The sequence below is a fragment of the Nyctibius grandis genome, chromosome 10, assembly GCF_013368605.1.
Source record: "Nyctibius grandis isolate bNycGra1 chromosome 10, bNycGra1.pri, whole genome shotgun sequence".
Lineage (NCBI taxonomy): Eukaryota > Metazoa > Chordata > Aves > Nyctibiiformes > Nyctibiidae > Nyctibius > Nyctibius grandis.
The window spans coordinates 21,781,688-21,799,648 of record NC_090667.1 but is presented as its reverse complement, the minus strand read 5'-3'; the positions used below and the strand labels follow the sequence as shown (position 1 = coordinate 21,799,648).

At 34.4% G+C, this 17,961-nt stretch overlaps 1 protein-coding gene across 37 annotated transcripts in view; it reads right to left on the bottom strand.

Moving 5' to 3' along the window:
- Positions 1-17,961, bottom strand: part of SLMAP (sarcolemma associated protein) — an 84,002-nt gene that overhangs the window by 25,146 nt on the left and 40,895 nt on the right. For 6 of the 37 annotated variants that reach the window (XM_068408360.1, XM_068408359.1, XM_068408373.1 and 3 more), the window contains exons 5-14: positions 16,684-16,720; positions 15,006-15,068; positions 13,444-13,539; positions 13,088-13,159; positions 12,082-12,222; positions 11,178-11,315; positions 9,746-9,914; positions 9,610-9,660; positions 9,001-9,051; positions 4,598-4,717 (exon numbers count right to left, since the gene is read on the bottom strand). In XM_068408360.1, the coding sequence (XP_068264461.1) occupies positions 4,598-4,717; positions 9,001-9,051; positions 9,610-9,660; positions 9,746-9,914; positions 11,178-11,315; positions 12,082-12,222; positions 13,088-13,159; positions 13,444-13,539; positions 15,006-15,068; positions 16,684-16,720 (938 nt within the window). The remainder of the gene's footprint in view (positions 1-4,597; positions 4,718-9,000; positions 9,052-9,609; positions 9,661-9,745; positions 9,915-11,177; positions 11,316-12,081; positions 12,223-13,087; positions 13,160-13,443; positions 13,540-15,005; positions 15,069-16,683; positions 16,721-17,961) is intronic. The other 31 variants (XM_068408372.1, XM_068408385.1, XM_068408376.1 and 28 more) reach the window with 10 other exon arrangements.

Here is a 17,961-nt window from a genome sequence, read left to right as displayed (position 1 = left end):
CTCAAATTAAGCAAGCTTTTCCCTGCACACATCTACGTAGACTACATTCCATGACCAAATTAAAAGCTGATAATATTACTTCCTACTCAGGCTTGAACAAAAACTTTATTCTGGCATGGAATAATGAAACAGAGCACACAAGCCTACTGGAACTTCGTGATAAAGTGGATAATTATTTCTTCTGCAATTCATTAGCTTACATTATTAATGCTTCAGTTCACTAATGAGAAGTTAGGAAAATTAATTTTTATGAACTTAAAAAAAAAAACCTGAGAGCAATAAATAATTAATACATTTCTCATGTTATAGTTATCAAAAAAGGAATTCTAAGAGCTGATTGCCTGAAATAGATGTCTACCAGACACAGCAGAAATCTAGAAATATGCTACAGTAAAACAGCAATTGAGAAGCCACCTCCACATCATAACTGCTTTAACAGTGCCTATGAAGTATGCACAGAAATAACCTTTCTTAGCTTAAAACTTTCAGAGAGCTGCACAAAATTCCAAAAAGTCATGCGTGCATCACATTTAGGTTCACAAAAACTGAGTTTACATATAGCATTGACAGGGAAGTCTATTCATGTATGCCAGGTGCATAAAAACCTAAAACACGGAATGTGAGACTAGATTGCTAACTTCATCCTAACTCCAGCCAGGACATGAAGGCAAACAGTAACACCAAGGGAAGAACAGGTTTGGATTAATCAAAGACACTAAAAGAATTATTGAACCAGTAATTAATTTCTTTTTTTGGAGGAAATTTCATTATTTCAAATTCCTTAACAACCATGCCAACATGCAAAATTATCGAGGGTCACATATCTTACAGATCACATCATCAATTTCCATGCAGTAGATCTTGCAGTTTCGACAATGCTGAAAGCTGTTAACACCCACTGAAACACCAGGCTTGAAGCTGCCTCTGCCTCCACTCTGCACTCTCCCAGCCAGATCCCTGACAATCAGGCAGGGAACCGAGTTTGCTGGTTACCCCACGTGCTGTTAACAGGGAACTGAGATGCAGATAAGACTGGACAAACAGCGCATACACGAGACTTCAGATTAAGGAAGCTGGATGACATGTATATCCTTTTCAAATTTTTAATTGAAAGAAAAAATAGTGAGCTTTAGTCAGCATTTCCAGCTTCAGGTAGCTCTGAAGATTAAGAAGTCTCTGTACTCCTCTGATGGCATGTTGCTGTAACCACGACAATCTAAGGACAGAGGCAGGACAATATTTGCATGGAGATATCTTTTTCAACCCTAGATAGCAGACAAGCTTTCAGACAAAAAAAACCCTGAGGTCTGAAGAAGGGTTTGCATGGCCAAAAGCTTGTCCTGTCTCCTTCCCACCCTGACAGCCAGACAAACCAGTCTAAAAGAGGTATTCCCTCCATCTACTTTTATATTGTCCTGCATTCCTGTAACGTTTTACAAATGCTGCTTCAGATATACAGCGAACGGTACACTGGATTTTCAGGATTGGCTTCAGGTCTCAAGCAACTGTAGGAGATCACTCATCACCCAAGTTCAGAACAGTCTCGAGTTCGTCAGAGCTGGAGAGAGGCACTGTACCTCAACTGAGGAGGGCACCGTGGAGGGAATCAAGTTACTGCAGCCACAAGCGAAGAGTTACCGAGTGACATCATGAGCCCTCTTCCATTAAACCATAAGTAAATAAATATAATAATAATAAAAATCTAAACAAAAGTCTTCATATGTGATTATTCCAGGACTCATCTGAGGCTGGAAGGGCGGTGGGGAGAAAGGCAGCAAGAAAGCAGATGAGGAATTCTGCCCGTACACCTGAAAAAATTAACTGAATGCAAAAACCATGCACTCAGAGTAGCTATCAACTGCTTGATCTGAAGGGGTAACACCTCATCTGTGCTGGACTGCTAGCTTAAAATAGGCTTCTATAATCAGTTTACAGAAGAAAACTTAGCATTATGAATTGATAGATCTTGGAGTTTTCACAGTTTAGTAACTGTTAAAACCAGAATAATTATAGCACTAAACAAAAAAACTAGTCTTCTTGATCCAGACATTTTTCCAAACTGAAACCTTTGCAGCAGCTTTTTACACGTTTAAGAATTCTCAATTCCTATGACTAAAAAAATCTGGAGACTTTTTTTTTTTTCTTTTCCATGGTGGTTTACTGTTTTCTAATGTTCATTATGAATTTCAACATTTGTACAAAAGTTTTCTTCCTGATGCTATTTCTTCAGCAAGGAACTTCAGTGGAACACACAAGTCCCCTTGCCCAGTGCAGCCCAAAGCTGGTACAGCCAGTATTTTTCACTTGATGGCTGACATCTCTCCTAACTTACAAAACAAGTAAGCATTCTCTGTGTTTTAGGAATGCTAGCATTAGTATATTTCAAAGCCAACAAAAACTAGTTTATTGCAGCGTGCCTGTGTATATCTAGATAATAAACAGAAAAATGGATGTTGATGTCATTGAACTAAATAGAATCTCATTCTGCAGTTACCACCCTAGTCACTAAAAATGGCAGAATCCAGACAACAATCAGAAAGCAAAAGCAGACACACCTGTATCTTTAAAACTTCCCCTTTCCAGATCTCTGCATCTTTTCATATTACTATTTCAGAAAACTGCTTCATAAACTTTTTTTTTTTTAAAAAAAAAAATCAATCCACATTTTTCCCGCATCAAGCTGTGCATTTTTGGCTACCAAAATATAAATTAGGGTCAGGATCCTAGCTTTAGTTTCTGGCACAAATAATTTTTATCTTTCATGCTATCCAGTCACTACTTACAAAGAGTTACTGACACATATATAATATGTATCAGTATAATAATTTTTACTGAAGCAATCTGCTTTGAAGATAAGCTTTCAGTTCATCTTTAAGATAGTCTATGTTTCTTTTTGCTCATGAATGCAGTTCAAAGGCAGTTTTCCTTTAGGTTTTTAGGCATTTCCCATCTTTTTAATTTAAGAACTCCCTTTTAGATTTAGGTTGCCTCTCACTACGTGTAATATAATAGTAAAGATCTGTTAACACTACAACAATTACTTAAGCAACACACCCCCAATACATTTATGCTTTTGTATCAAATTAGTCTTAGAAGGAGGCCAGGTTTAAAGACCAATGAAAGGAAACCTGGCCCCAAAACCACACAGATTTCAAACCATCTGAAAAAAAGTTATATGAACAGCTTTAACTTTACTTGCCACCTCCAGGTCAGAAATCAATGGAAAAGTTGAAAATAGCCATCCAAATATCCATCCAAAACCAATTCCATTTTAGATAGATTAAAAAAAAAAAAATCAAAGGCAGACTTAGTAAAAAGGCAAAAAAATTTACTTGCACTTAAAATCATAAATGCAAAAAATCACAAAATCAGGAAAAATATAAGGACACAAATAAAGAGTTACATTGGAGCGAGAGAGGAAGCTAGCAGGGCACCAAATCTCTCTTTTGTCTATACATCATCACCATTTTTGGTAATAACTCATATCGTGTACTAATCAAAAAGAAGCACCATGATTTTTGCTGTTGATGTCCTGGTTTTCACCAGTGGTTACTGAAAAAAAAAAATTATGAAATGAGCAACAAGTGAACTGGATGTAATGATCAGAAAGTAACAGACTTCCCAGATCATTCAGAGCAAGATTTCTTAACATTCTACAGATATTGTAGATCAGGACAGTTTACTGGATGGTACCATGAGCCCTATTCTGCTTAAAAAAAAAATAAAAATCACAAGGAGCAAAGTCAAACAAGTCTGTTACACCTCTGTATTGAAATTTAAAAGGGAAGAGTCCAATGGGCATAATGTCAAAAAAGATACTGTCTTATTTATGCTTATAAATACTTATCTCTGCTCAACTTTAGGTATGTAATTTCTGTGAACTCTTAAGTCAAAAAATAATTCTCTAAGAAGTTTTCTTTGAATTTGAACAGCACTTTTCTCTCTTTATCCTAATGATATTTTTCTCCCAGTGGACAGAGTATTAACATCTTAAGATTTTCTTATAGATATGCAGACTGCACTGTTTCATTACTCATTTTCAAAAGCCATTTGCTTTGAAAGAAACACGTTTCTCATTCCAGAATAACACATCTTTCTAAAGATTGGTATTATGTATTTGTTCTATTTTTCTTAAAAGAACCTCTTAGATTTCCACGTAAAATTAAGGTCTTGTTTTCCTTTTTGTTCTCTGTAACAACTAATTTGAAGAATGTGTAAGACCTTTAAGTATCAGATAAATTATAGACATGTGAAACAAAGAAAAGGCATCATTACTTTATCTCTGTCCTACTGCTGCCTGTGATGTTTGCTTAAACTGACAGTGTTAGATTTTCAACTTATTTCTTTGTAACAGGTGAAAAACTACACTCAGTTTTAAACCCCACGTGGCAGCATTACCACCCTTTTATTGGTCGGAGGACAATAACAGACTGACTGCTAAGAAGAGACAATGTGATCATCGCTTTGCAAGAGCAAAGATATCCTCTCAGTATTACAGGCATCTGCTTAATATCACAATGCCACAATTCTATGCTTAGAAAATTTCTGCTACTACAGAAATATTAAACAGTAGTGACAAATTCTGGTTTTTATCCACCTTTTCTGGGTTTTCTGTTGTTTTTACAGCAAATGTGATGAACACTCTTGTACTCACTCTGACATTCTATGAACTGATGAATAAAAGTGCAGTCCCCTCCACTCTTTGAAAGAAAGTGCTCTAGTAAAGAAAAAAACACTTAAGTTTACATCTTCTTATCATTTTCAAATTGATGCAACAAAAAATTTGAAAGGTATATTAACGATATTTGTAATGGTGTATTTACAATGAACTTTTGAAATCTGAGTTAATATGCAAGCAGACATGTAATTGAAATGGTGTCTGAATGATATTAGAAAATAGATGACTCTCTTGAACTGATCCAAAGTAGTATTTTAACTGTATTTTCAAAGGGTACTTTAAATACTAAAATCTAATAGCAGTTCTTAAGCATAATAAAAAGCCCCTTACCTCAATAGAACCTATGTTTAAAAAAAACCCTTTATTTAACAAAATTTAGTAAGAGCCAATTATTAGAAGTCCAAACATTTTGCATTTGGCATTTGCTGCATTGCTCTTTAAGGTTAGGTGGTGACAAATGGCTTCCACTAAATTTCCATTGACAACTTCATAATTTTAGCAAAAAGATTAATGCACATAAGTGATATTCAAATCACAATAAATTTAGAACACATGACACACTACTGAAACAGTAACTGCATAGCACTGATGTCTCTAGTTCCTCCCATCTGTTAACTTATAATCAGACATCGACAACTGCAAATACCAAATCCAAGCATTGAAGAAATAAGAAACGTGTATTTAATCTATATTATTCCACATTTTATTACCTTTAAAAGGGCATTTACTAAGTTTTTCTTTAGTCTTCATGTTTATTCTTCATATCTAACACCCTCTTGAAATGCAAAAACATCTATTTTGAAAGTATTGAATATCTCCCTTTACGTTTTAAACAAAGTTTCACTGCACTGAAACAACAATTTTTGAAAGAAGGACAGTTCTACAGTAGAGATTCTAAAACTCAGCTCAATTTCCAGGTTTACCCAAGTCCTTCTATGTTACCTTGTTCAGGTCCCAACTCCATCAGAACCTTGCATCTTCAAGTTAAAAGGTGCTAACACTTCCTTTCTGAAGAACATCAAAAATCCTTTGATCTCAAGAGTCTAACAATCTGAAAAGGCTGCTTTTTAGTACGCAAACCAGCAAAATGCATTACCATCCTAACAAAATTGTTCATCATTAGCTTCTGATATCAGAAGCTTAACTGGTAAATCAAATATGTAATACTAAGCTTTACTATACTTCAAGTTATTCTAAAAAGTAAACTTTTTTCTAACCCACAAGGCCAGGGCTTTTGAAAGACAGCACCATGGCTATAACGTTTATGTTTCCATATTTAAACTTTTTTTTTTTAGCCTTTTTACATGATCCTATATGTGACTGTATACAAATTTCCCATATCTTTCTTTATATAATATACAGCTCACAAAACTTAAATATGAAAGCCAAGTGTGGTGCAACTCACCAAGAAACATACCACTTATTGAAATAACTCAGTTCTACACAACCTTTATTAGTGGCTTGATGCATAAGCAAATTACTCTCTTCTGCACCAGAATTTCCATATGTGCAATGAGAGAAAATGAATGCCGAACCATCATCATCTTCATACATTTTGTTATAAAAAGACTCTGGAAAGACTATAACACGAGTTCTTAGTTCCTCTGCTCGCAGTACAGCTCTTTTATTGTTATGTACAGCCACAGAAAAAAGTAATGTAAGATCTTTATTCTTCCAACAGCTAGGTCGTATGCCTGTAAACACACCTTGAGGACTTGACCTGAAGTTTTGAGAGACAGAGAGACAAAAGGAATCTTAAAAAGCATACTGATTTTACATGGTTTTACCACCATTTTCCTCTGACGGGGGGCGGTATGTATACCTTTGTATACAGGTACAGGAGACTTTTTAAAAAATTTTAAATTCCGACTTCTGCCTCCAACTCTGAAGTCTTTCCCTTATGCAAAATATCTACAACCTCTTTCACTGATGAAGTTGCTGAATCTACATTATAACCCCCTAAATTCTTAGCTCGTCTAAAATAATGGAGGACTACTGAGCAAAAAAACATTAACTACCTCCTGCTGCTTTTAAGAGAACAAAATCCAAAATCTGTCAGAGAAAATTACAGCCCATCTGTCATGATATGAGGGCTAGACAAAAGACAAGAAGATACAGAAAGGCACAGACTGTCATGAAGAGAACACAGGCTAGCAAGATCTAAAATGCCAGAGAAACATAGATGGACCAGGTATAGCAGAGATGCAGAAGAATGTGTTACAACAGACAGAATAACAGAAAACATGGAAAACTACGCTAAAATATGGAATAATAAAATAACACGGTAGATGCATGACAGAAAAGGGTGATAAGACTGTATAAACACACAGAAAGACAACTTGAATGAGCAGTTATATGTTGTTTATATTCATAAAGAATAAAAAAATTGGCAGACAGCTTCCTAAAACTCCCAGGTTTAAGCACAAGTTCTACTGTTACTCATAGGATGGAGGAATCTCTATTTTTATGTATCCATCCAGATGACATTTTGACTCTTATGCAATCCAAAATAAGTCAGAAAGGGATTGCTTCTTCAACTTTGACAAAAAAGTGAATATCAGTGATACAGTGATATTCGTTATAATCACATAATAATCAATTCAAATTTGAAATAATATTTCAGACAATTTTTAAACTCAGACTGGTAAGAGGTAGCAGTATTTAAAAAAATAACAAGATATTCCTGCTAACAATTTTAAAACAAACAAAAAAGTGTTGATTAAAAAAAAAAAAAAAAATCATATTTAGTGTGATGTTATCAATTATTTCTCTAAAAATATGTATTTGCACAAGAAGCTTGAAAGCTTTTACTAAATGTTTTAATTTAGCTCTAGGCTACTTTTGTTCACAGTATTGCATGTTTTTCTAATAACCTCCAAAAACCTAACATTCAAAGTCTTTTTACAGTTTACATTATTAGAATGAAGAATCACAATCTCTATATAATATGCCAGTTTTGCTTTGTAAAAAAGTTAACCATTTTCTGGAGTGGAAGATTTAATCAAATTAAATTAAATTAAAGTAAATTTACTTCTTAACCATTCTATCAAGCATTAAGATTATTACCAACCTAAAATTATGCATCAGCCAGATGGATCAATCTATCTAAAAACAAAGTATGTCAGTCCAGAGAACTGGGAACAGACATCAAGCATCCTGCTTGCTAATCTTGGCATACTTTGTAGCTAAGTGCCTAAAATGCTAAGACATTAAGGGATAACCAGTACTTAGATTAAGACGATGTTTTTGTACAGTTCCTGTCAGTATTTAACAGATCTCTTCTCCTGCTTCAAATAAGAAATAGACATGAGCTTATGCCATGATTAACTTCTTTTATTTTGCTATTAGTCTCTCTAGTTAAGAAGCTCTTCATTTATTATAAAAAAAAAAAAGCTAAAAAGCTAAGAATTAGAGCATAGGGAGTTTTAAAATTTTGTTTCAAAAATGTATACCGTAATCCTTAAACACTGTGAATATTAGTTAAAACCACGAGTTCTCTATATAAGTGCCCCAACCTTCCAACTAATACTACCACGATTCCTCAGAGCTTTTGCTATCTAGCAAGATACAGTGAATGCTGAAGAAAGCTACATCAAGGAAAAATTTAAGAGGATAAATATATCTTAGTCAATGGAACAATTTAGTGGACTTAGAATTATAACTGGAATAATCTTTGCTGTATGTGATATTGGGCATAGCCTTATCAGACAATTTTATTCAAAAATCTTCAAGTGTATGTTAAGACACATTAGTTAAAATACTTAGCTTTAATTAATTGGCCTTTAAAAAAACCCATCAGTTAGTTCAATCTGTATTCATTCCTGTTTTACATAAAGACACTTCTGAGTTTTAAAAAGTTAGTTTCCATGATTTGTATATTTCATATACTCATTTTTCATCTGTTATAGTTAGGAAAAAATATGTTTTGCTGACTTTACTTACCATACCCAATTTATTAGAAAAATGCTACATGTCTGTGTTGCAAGGGAAAATAATATTAAGAGGAAAAAAAGTCAACGAGTTTTCCACTTTCTCGTGTCACAAGCCTGACATCATTCAGTAGACTCCTACTGATTCCAGTGAGAGCCCAAAAAGAAGTAAAAAAAGGACGACTTCCAAGTTGGCTCATTACGTTTCACAGACCTTTCTGAAAACACCTAGACTGAAAGTTTAAGCAAAAAAAATGCTGGTCATAGGAGTGGACAAATTCCATTTCATTTTTTAAGAGAATATTATTCAAAGTAAAACTTTAGAGAACATTTTGAATTTGTTCAACTTCAAACATCAACCATAAGACAAAAGGTAGCCTTAAGATACACTACCTTTCTCTGTGCTCCCATTAATTTTAGGTATGAAGTCGTCAACTTGTATGCCTAGGATTAAGAAAGGGTATTATTTCTGGAACCAAGCAAAATGTTTTGGGTTTTGTTTCTTTATAAATACAGCACTGTGAAATGCATCTGGCTTTTATACTACTTCCTCCTCCTAAGTATCTAATCTAATCAAAACAGGGAAAATTTTTATGTGTTTTCCTGCACTCCAGATCATGTTCCTGTTTGTTCAAACGTGTAATAGGTTACTATTATCCAAAGAATTACTGCCTATTACATATTTATATATACTTTTAAAATCCTTTTTTTATATATATGTACACAAAAAACTTCAAAAATCTTGGAGCTCAGGGGGCACAGAGTTTAGACCGAGCAATGACCCAGCAGTGTGAGCACTCACAACAGCAGTGCCCTCTACTGGCATTCTGTTGTGGCCACATGTCTTTCCATGTCAACAAGTGATACCAAGAAGAATGCACTACTGGGATAACTAAAACGTTACTCTTTTGCCAGACACCTAGACTACAAGATTATAATAATAAAAGTAATTGAACAGAAAATCTGGAAGTCAGCTTGAAACAAGAAACTGATCACACCTACCTAAGCTGTTGTGTTCTTTAAGAGTTTTCTCTTGAAGATGTTCTAACCGTACTGTAAACAGAAGTCCAAGAAAGATATATTTCACAGATTAAAAGAAAAACAAATAATCAAAGTTTCTTCCCCACTAGTGACTAACCTTGTAAAGCAGTTAGCCGCTCATTGGTGAAGTCATTATCAGCCTGCAAAGCTTCTATTTTTGCTTGAAGCTCTTGCTCTCTCTCTTCCATTTCATCTATTTTATGTTGCAATTCTTTTTTCTCAGCCAGTCCTTTCTGTTGGATTTCTTCTTGTCTTCCTTCTGCTACCTGCTCAAAAAAAAGATTTAAAAAATCCCCGAACAAATCAAAATTAACATGTAAAGGAATAGATTTCCTTGATTTTTGTGTAACTAAATGAACATAAGTAAATCTCTTTGCTTGTCAGATAAAGAAAATGCAAACAATGCAAAATATTTCTGCTGTTATTCTTCTATAAATTTCACTTCAAGCACAGTAAGAGAGAGAAAGAATCTCAAAATATCTTAATTAACTTTTTGTCTGAGGAACTTAAGTTTTACAGGAGCAGTACCAGGGCCCAAGAAGTAAGAAACACCCAAAGTCTCCCAGCATCTCAAATCAATCAACACCCAAGTCCTTCTGAACTGAAGGTACATTGCACAGGCCAACTTGATTGAAAGTCAAATCTTCTTCCTTGCTGGATTTCATGTTAATAAGTTTCAAAGATTCTCCTCCCTCAAAGCTAGGTAGTAAGTTTCAATTTTGATCCTTTGTGTATAATCATTGTCATCAGTGATTAACTCATCATTGGGAAACCAACGGCCTTAAGACCAGCAATTTAACATTTTAAGTTGGAAAGAAAAATCTTCTATCTGAGGTGCTGAACTAGGACTCAAAGAACCTAAATTCAAATTCCAGTATTTATCCAAGACAAATGCAACAACTGACTCAGGTCTACAAAGAAAGCACTACTACCTTCCTCCTCCACATCTTCTACTTATCTAGACTCTTTGGGAACAGGCTTTATCATACTGTGATTATTTTGTTCTCCAGCATAAAGGACCTTTAAATATCAATGTACTTAGATGTTTAGTTTAATAACAAACCTGATAGTACACTCCTTCCCCCTGGAAGCTGCGTCATATTATTACTATGTGGTAGGCTAGTTACAGTTGTAACTGCACAAAGAGGCAACATGAAATGCAAATTTATTTCTAATTCTAGTTTTCAGTCCCATTAACTGTAAGATGTTTAAGTTACTTGTCTACATAAAAGCAGCTGAATATAAAGTTTTATACCATAAATGATTTTTATATTAAAAAATATTGCAGCTCAAAAAATATGATAACTTTCAAAGTGAAGGAAAAGGGAACCTTTACTTAATGGATGACACTTCCAAGTACATTAAATGTAAACCAAAAGAATATGTAAAAGGTGATGTGCATTTTTCTTTCATTTACCTGTTGCTTAAAAAGTTTCTTAACCTTTGATTGCTACATTAGACATTAAATTGTATTTATTTGTTCCACGCATTATAGTATCATCGTAAGTCAGAGGAAGTTCTGTCATTACCTTTAGCTTGTCAGAAAGATCTTTAATTTCATTTACAGCTCCATTGTACTTATTAGCTAATTCTCTTAATTCTTCCTGAGTCCTCTCGTTCATTTCTTTCAGGTGAGTACATTCATCTTCTGTATTACTTAAACTCCGCTGTAAAACAGAATTATTATACAATAAATAAAAAAAATAGAGACTAATAATCTACCAAACACTGAAGTTGATCTATTTTTTTTTCCAAACAGTATACGTAACTAATCATATTTAACTGCTTTGTTCCTAGTCATTAAGGCTAAACGAACAGATCACGTACTGGTAAAAACGCTATCTATACAAATCTTTGTAATGTTCTACTTAAAGAATATACTATGTGAAAAGATATTAGCTTCATGCATGTATAAAAATGATTAATGAAAACATTCTTGGCAAATGGTTTCGCTCTAGGCTGTCTTGCGCCAGTCCAAGAATTTCATCTCTAGCAGCACAATACGAATGCCCCCGGCCGTCGCTCTTAATCACTGGGGAAATAAAAAAAACCCAAACCAAAAAAACCCACAGTAGGTTATACAATTAATTATGATTGATAGGAATAAAGAACTGAAACATGATCTAACAGCATTTTTTCTAATGTATGTCATTTTCCCCTTGCTTATTTCCCACACGTACTAACTCCTGTAAGACAGCTCCATGAATTTTGACAAGTGGCAGAAAAAGGAGAGGTTTAAAGAACAGTTTCTCATTAACTGTTTAACAATCTAAGTATTGTCCAATAGGAGAAATAAACACTACTACTTAACATACTGCAAGTGCCACAACACAACAAATACTGGCATATTACATGCAACAAAACAGGGATCTAAGTAGCAGCAGTTATAACTATTTCAGCATTTCCACAAGACTAGGCATGAAACTTCAATACCTCCACTTCAGACAGTTTTCTGACCACTTCAATTTTCTCCTGAAGGACCCGCCTCAGGGACTCTTTGGCTGTTGTCTCATAGTTGTGTTTGTCTTCCTGTAATGCTATCAGCTCTTTTCGTATACTGTCTTCTGTTTGATTCTGTACGTATAAGATAATTCAGATACAAAGATAGAATATAAATTAGTACTTTTCTGAATAAATACATCAGATTGCGATAAGACCTGCTCTATTCCAAAATGTTTAGCAATTTCTGGTAGATGGGAAAATGTTATGGACAAATCAGCGATCAAAGATTCTTGACATGAATGGGTGTAAACCAGTTATTTTTTGAAGTGTTATGTATGGCAGCACACATTCAATGATGAGCTTTAATTATAGGAAAACTACAGAGTTTTTTTTGGACACTGCTAAGACAAGGTCAAGCCTAGGACACCTACAGTTTGACAAACCAGAAATCTATGAGTTCCCATCTGAAAGACCTCAAACAGGACCTGCAAAAAAAGTTCTTATATGTAGGTAGTTGAGAGGAATTAAAAATAAAATAAAAATAAAAATTTAAGGCAGGCATAGGTGGCCTAAACAATAACTAAGGCAGGGCATACTTGTTACTCTGTCTCTGAATATCAGACAGCTCATTGATAATGCCTTTTTTCAAATCCCTATTTGGAAAGAAACATCCATAGGACACAGGACAGAATGGTTGCGTCTCACTGATGACAGAAATTCCTTTTCCGCATTTCAGTACATACATGTTTATATGCATGTACAAACGAAATAAGTTCGTGCTAAAAAATACACTGAAAAATAGCCATTTATCTAGATTTAAAATTATTCCATGAAATACAGATCTACAGTTCTTAGGCTATTCAGATTATCAAAATTGCACAGGCTCATTTCAGAAATTTATGTTCCAACTGCTTTCCTATAACCACATGATTTCAAAACACTTCAAAAGACCTATCTTCCAGCATTCCTAGCATTCAACTTTAAGTGAACTACTTACCTTTGAACATGCCTGTAACTGATTTCCCATAACCTCTAATCTTGATAGCAGCCTGTCTTCATCTATTAAAGCCTAGCAGAAAAGAAGTATCACATTAGTGTTAACATGTGCTTCATGTAGTTCCAGTAGAGTTCTGCTTTAAAGACTTTAATTTTGTTAGAGTATTTGCTACTAACAGTTATTTCAAACTGGTACATAATCACTGAATTTAAACATTATTTTTTCCACAGCTTAAGAGAACAACCATAACCTTTTTATTTTCTGCTGCTTTTCCCTCATTGTTTGCAAATTAATAGCTAAAATTTATACACTACTGCATATTTCAGTCTATAAAGGAAAAGGATGCCTGCAGATACCTGCCAACTAGTATCTGAAGCCTCTTGCGTGACAGCAAGTAGTCGCTGAAGGGTTGCCAGCTTCTGTTCCAACATTTGTTCCCGATGTAAGGCTTCCTATGAAGAGAGCAGAGCACCAGTCAGTTCAGCTAGAACAACTCAGAAAAACAGAAGAAACATAAGAAATAGCAAAATACAAGAAAAAAGGAAGGTGAGTAGCGAACATTGTCACATATTCAAAACTAAAATAAGCCCAACCCATTTTATCCATCCATACACTTATTTAGATATTTTAATTATAAAATGTTATCCTATAACCTCAGGTTCCTAAAAACCTTCATTTTCCATGCATATTTTGCACATGCTGAGTACACATAGTAACAAGTTATTCCTCCCAAGACTTAAAAACACTTCTACTTTTGTCAATAACTTGAGTAACAAATTGTAAACACCAAAAGGCAGCTTGGCAGCTCCCCTGCAATGAGCTGTTCATCCTCAAATTAGGTCACAAAAGAAAAATGCCAAGCAAGAACTACTATTTTTGTTTGATTTTTTGTTTTACAACAGTAAGATAGAAGAGCATCTTCGTTAACAATTCCAGGATACAGAGAGTGAACAGACTGGTGAGCGAGTATGTATTTGGCCTCCCAAGAAAGAGCATCTGCCTGAGCTGCTTCCTGCTATGTAAGCGAATACATATAATGTTAGTATCTGTCTCAAAAGCCTCATCATTGACATGAACAAATAAAAATTGCCATTTCCAAAGAAAAAAAGGCAAAATAAGTCAGTAGAACTATACATAAAATAAAGCTACATAAAATTTACTAGTAAGAATGTTTTCACATCTTTTCCAGAAAGCTGATTTTATGATCCTTTCTGAAGACTTTATTTATATATATTAGCCCACACTTCAATGTGTTGCCATTTTGCAGTCATGACATTCTTAGGAAATGACTGACTGCAGTCATGCAGTCTTAGGAAAAAACACACCTATTGAAACTGACAGAGGAGTAGGCTCAGAAAGGCTGGTGATGCCAATGAGGAAGAAGAGCTGCCAGCACTGTACCCTCCTTTATACTCTCCAATAAATACAGGGACAGAAATAGTCACACTAAAAAATTATATTCACAGAAACAAACCAGTTCTTGACACATGAAATGACCTCTTATTTTGCCATTCTCTTGTTCTACCAAAACTTTTACATGCGTCCACAGCAGTGGATGATGCCAAAAATATTGACAGGAAAAGAAAATTGGGGACAGTGAGGTAGTAGAGGAGAAAGGCCAGGAAAAGCAGATATATAGCATTCAGGGAGCCTTCTATAAAACAGGGAGCTTTCATGTTTCTTTTATAAAAGTCTTTGTTCATACTGCACATGCAAAACCCCAAAAGTTTACATAGAACTATACTACGTTCAATTACAACGTTCTACATTATTTCACTATAGAAAAATGTAGTTAAATGCTTATCATGTTCCAGTTTACAAAATGCAAGCCAAACAAAGATATACCGAGTATAAGATTTGTGTTTCAAAAAAAGCTTAAATATTTAGTCAAACTAATGCTGTCAAGAGGAAAAATTACCTGTAGATACTGTGAAAGCTGAAACAATTCCTGAGAATACATACTGGGAGTGTTAGCAGCAACCTGAAAAATAAAAGACTAAGAATCAAAATGGTTTGGGATTCTTCATTAAACTCAAGTAATGCAAAATTCATCATTTGAATCTAGTCACGAAGGTAAATTTAAGATTATCTAACAACTGTCATTTTCAATCATTTATTGTCCTGCTACTTTTTTTTTTTTAATCATAGAACTTCCCAGCTTTGGACAGAGGCCACGCTGTGTTAATGCCTTTAACAAGTTCTTGAACGACCAACACAGCAAAGAGTTTAAGGCTTTTGTTTCAGCTGAGATTAAACTGACAAAAAAGAAACAAGGTACACAAAGCTGAAGCCATTCAACCCAAGGACAAACAGAAATCAGGGGGTTCCAGAATTGAAAATAAAGTCTCTCATATTCCAATTCAATGTCATCATCCCACACACATACATTTCATCACACATTTTCTGACTTAGTGGCCATCATCTTCATCATTCCCCTTTTTAAGGATCTGTTTCAGATTAGGGGAATATCTATACTATCTCTCATCACAACTGCTCTTGCTGCATATTAGCACCATCACCTTACTTGATTTCTAGTCATATGCAATTCGAGAAAGTTTTACTGTGCAGTGTCACCGCCTGTGCCAGGCTCAACAAAGCCTGTTTTTTTGTAAGTGTTACTTTATACTTTCTCCAGTCCCAGGAACTGTTCTGGAGTTGGGAGGGGGAGAGGGTTGGCAAATGTGTTTATTTACTAATTCTTGTAGACTCTTCCTACACCGACGTAATTTTGAAGTTGTTTTTCACAGTTATACCTGTGGTCCCTCCTCAGAATTTCTGTCCTTGCCCTGGATTCAAGTTACATATGCTGTTTTGAAACCTCAGCTTAAATGCAAAGTCTATGAACTCCTTGGGCTGCTGATTTCACTAATAAGTTTCCTTAGTTTCTCAAAATTTTGTTCTTCGTGTTTAAAACTCTGATTTGAACCTTTTTAAGTTAATCCTTCTTTTTAGAGGCTAGACAATCAATTCCTGATCACTTGTCTCAAGATTGTATCTATTAACAGCTTTTCTACAATCCCTCTACATTATCAAAATTGAGTTTAAAAATTACACTAGACATTACTGACTCCATGACTCTACAGTGAGTGACTCTGGCTGTATCTGTACAAGAAGAGAAGAGAGGTTTAGTCTCAATCTTCCTTTGGAACATGCCAGAGCACTTTCCAGCCTGTGCAGCACAGCTTCTCCTCCATGAAAAACAAGATACAAGGACAACAGACCTCATCCAAACACCAAATCACAAGCTACTTTTGGGTCCCATAGAACAGATCAAGTATCAAATCATGAAATACCCAATAAATGGGTTAATCAGTCAACCTGTACCTGGAAGCTTAACCCTCTTAACATCAATGAGGTTTTTTTCAAAGCCATGTTTCAGGTGCCATACTGTAAGAAGTCAAGCTACATTAAAATATACACTGTGATACTGCATTACCTTCTCTACCTTAAATGTCACTCAAAATATTAAACTAGGTATAAACAGGTAGTGGAAAACATCTAAATATAACTGGACTTCACCATTTCTTCATTTTTATAACAAGTCTGAAAACAGCACGTGGCTGAATAAGGCAGAAACCAGCAAATTACTGAATTACCTTGTCAACAGGACTTGGTAATGGAGCATGGATAACACTAAAAAAAAAAAAAAAATTTAAAAAGTGAACACAAAGTGCAGAATAGCAGATCAAAAATCCAGAAGATCCCTTTGCATTTAATCAAGATGTTTTGTATTTTTGAGTTTATTCTTCAGATTAAAATGAAGAGTTAATACACAAATGTGCCAAACCAGTTAATACTATGCTGAGCGGCATCTTCAAAGTTGCAGAACTATTTTCAAATTATAAATCCAAGGTCTATTCTAAAAACTCTCTTTACCAACTTTTATTTCAGTAGTTGCATAGTATTTGATTCTTTTAGAACTGATTTATTAAGATTTAAACCAATTTACATGCACAAAGCAATAGATACAAAAAGACAGTGGATATACTAGTCTCATTTACAAATTCAAACTGAGTAAAATATCTGGTAACTTACACAATTTTGTACACTTTCACTACAGTAATGTTACAACTGCACATTTTCATCAGAACTAAAAATTTAACACTATACATTTGTACTATTTCTTATTACAACACACAATTACATGGAAAATTTTCCATAATAATTTATTTTGTCTTATCTTCTCAGAAGCAAAGATACCCTAAAGCTTCATGCAAATATTTCTGGATACTAATGACAATATTTAAACAAGCTATCAAAAACATACAATCGCTGAGAATGAAAGATGATTAAAATGATTTCATTTGTAATAGTTACCCAGTTACTGCAAACAAAATGTTTAAATTTTTTGTTTCTGCTACTCTGAAATTTTCTCAAAAATGTGCACATATACACAGAAAACCCTCTCAATATTCATCTGAGTTTCCAAACATTATGCCAACATATTTTATGATTTTTTTTTTCCTCATGCCAGGCAAAGCTTTCTCTCATTGTGACACCAAATAACTGCACCACAAGGACACTACTATATTATCTATCTGAAGAATAGGGTGTTATGTGTACTGTGTAGACATGTACACACACAGAGACACCGTTAACTTCACTTTAGTAGACTCTATGTGCATTTAAAGGAGCAAAAATAATAATCCCAAATTAAAAAAGAGGGAAAGAGAATTTGCTCAGTTGTTTTCTTTTTTCCTATATTCTTCTGTTTATAATACCCATGCCCATACACTAAACCACAGCCTTTCAGAAATGCCCAACTTGATAAGAACTTTTTTATTTTTATAGAACTTTATTCTTTCATAGTTGTCTTAGTTTCTAAAAGCAACAAGCAAATAAGATTTCTTTTTCATAATGCCTGCAAAAGAATC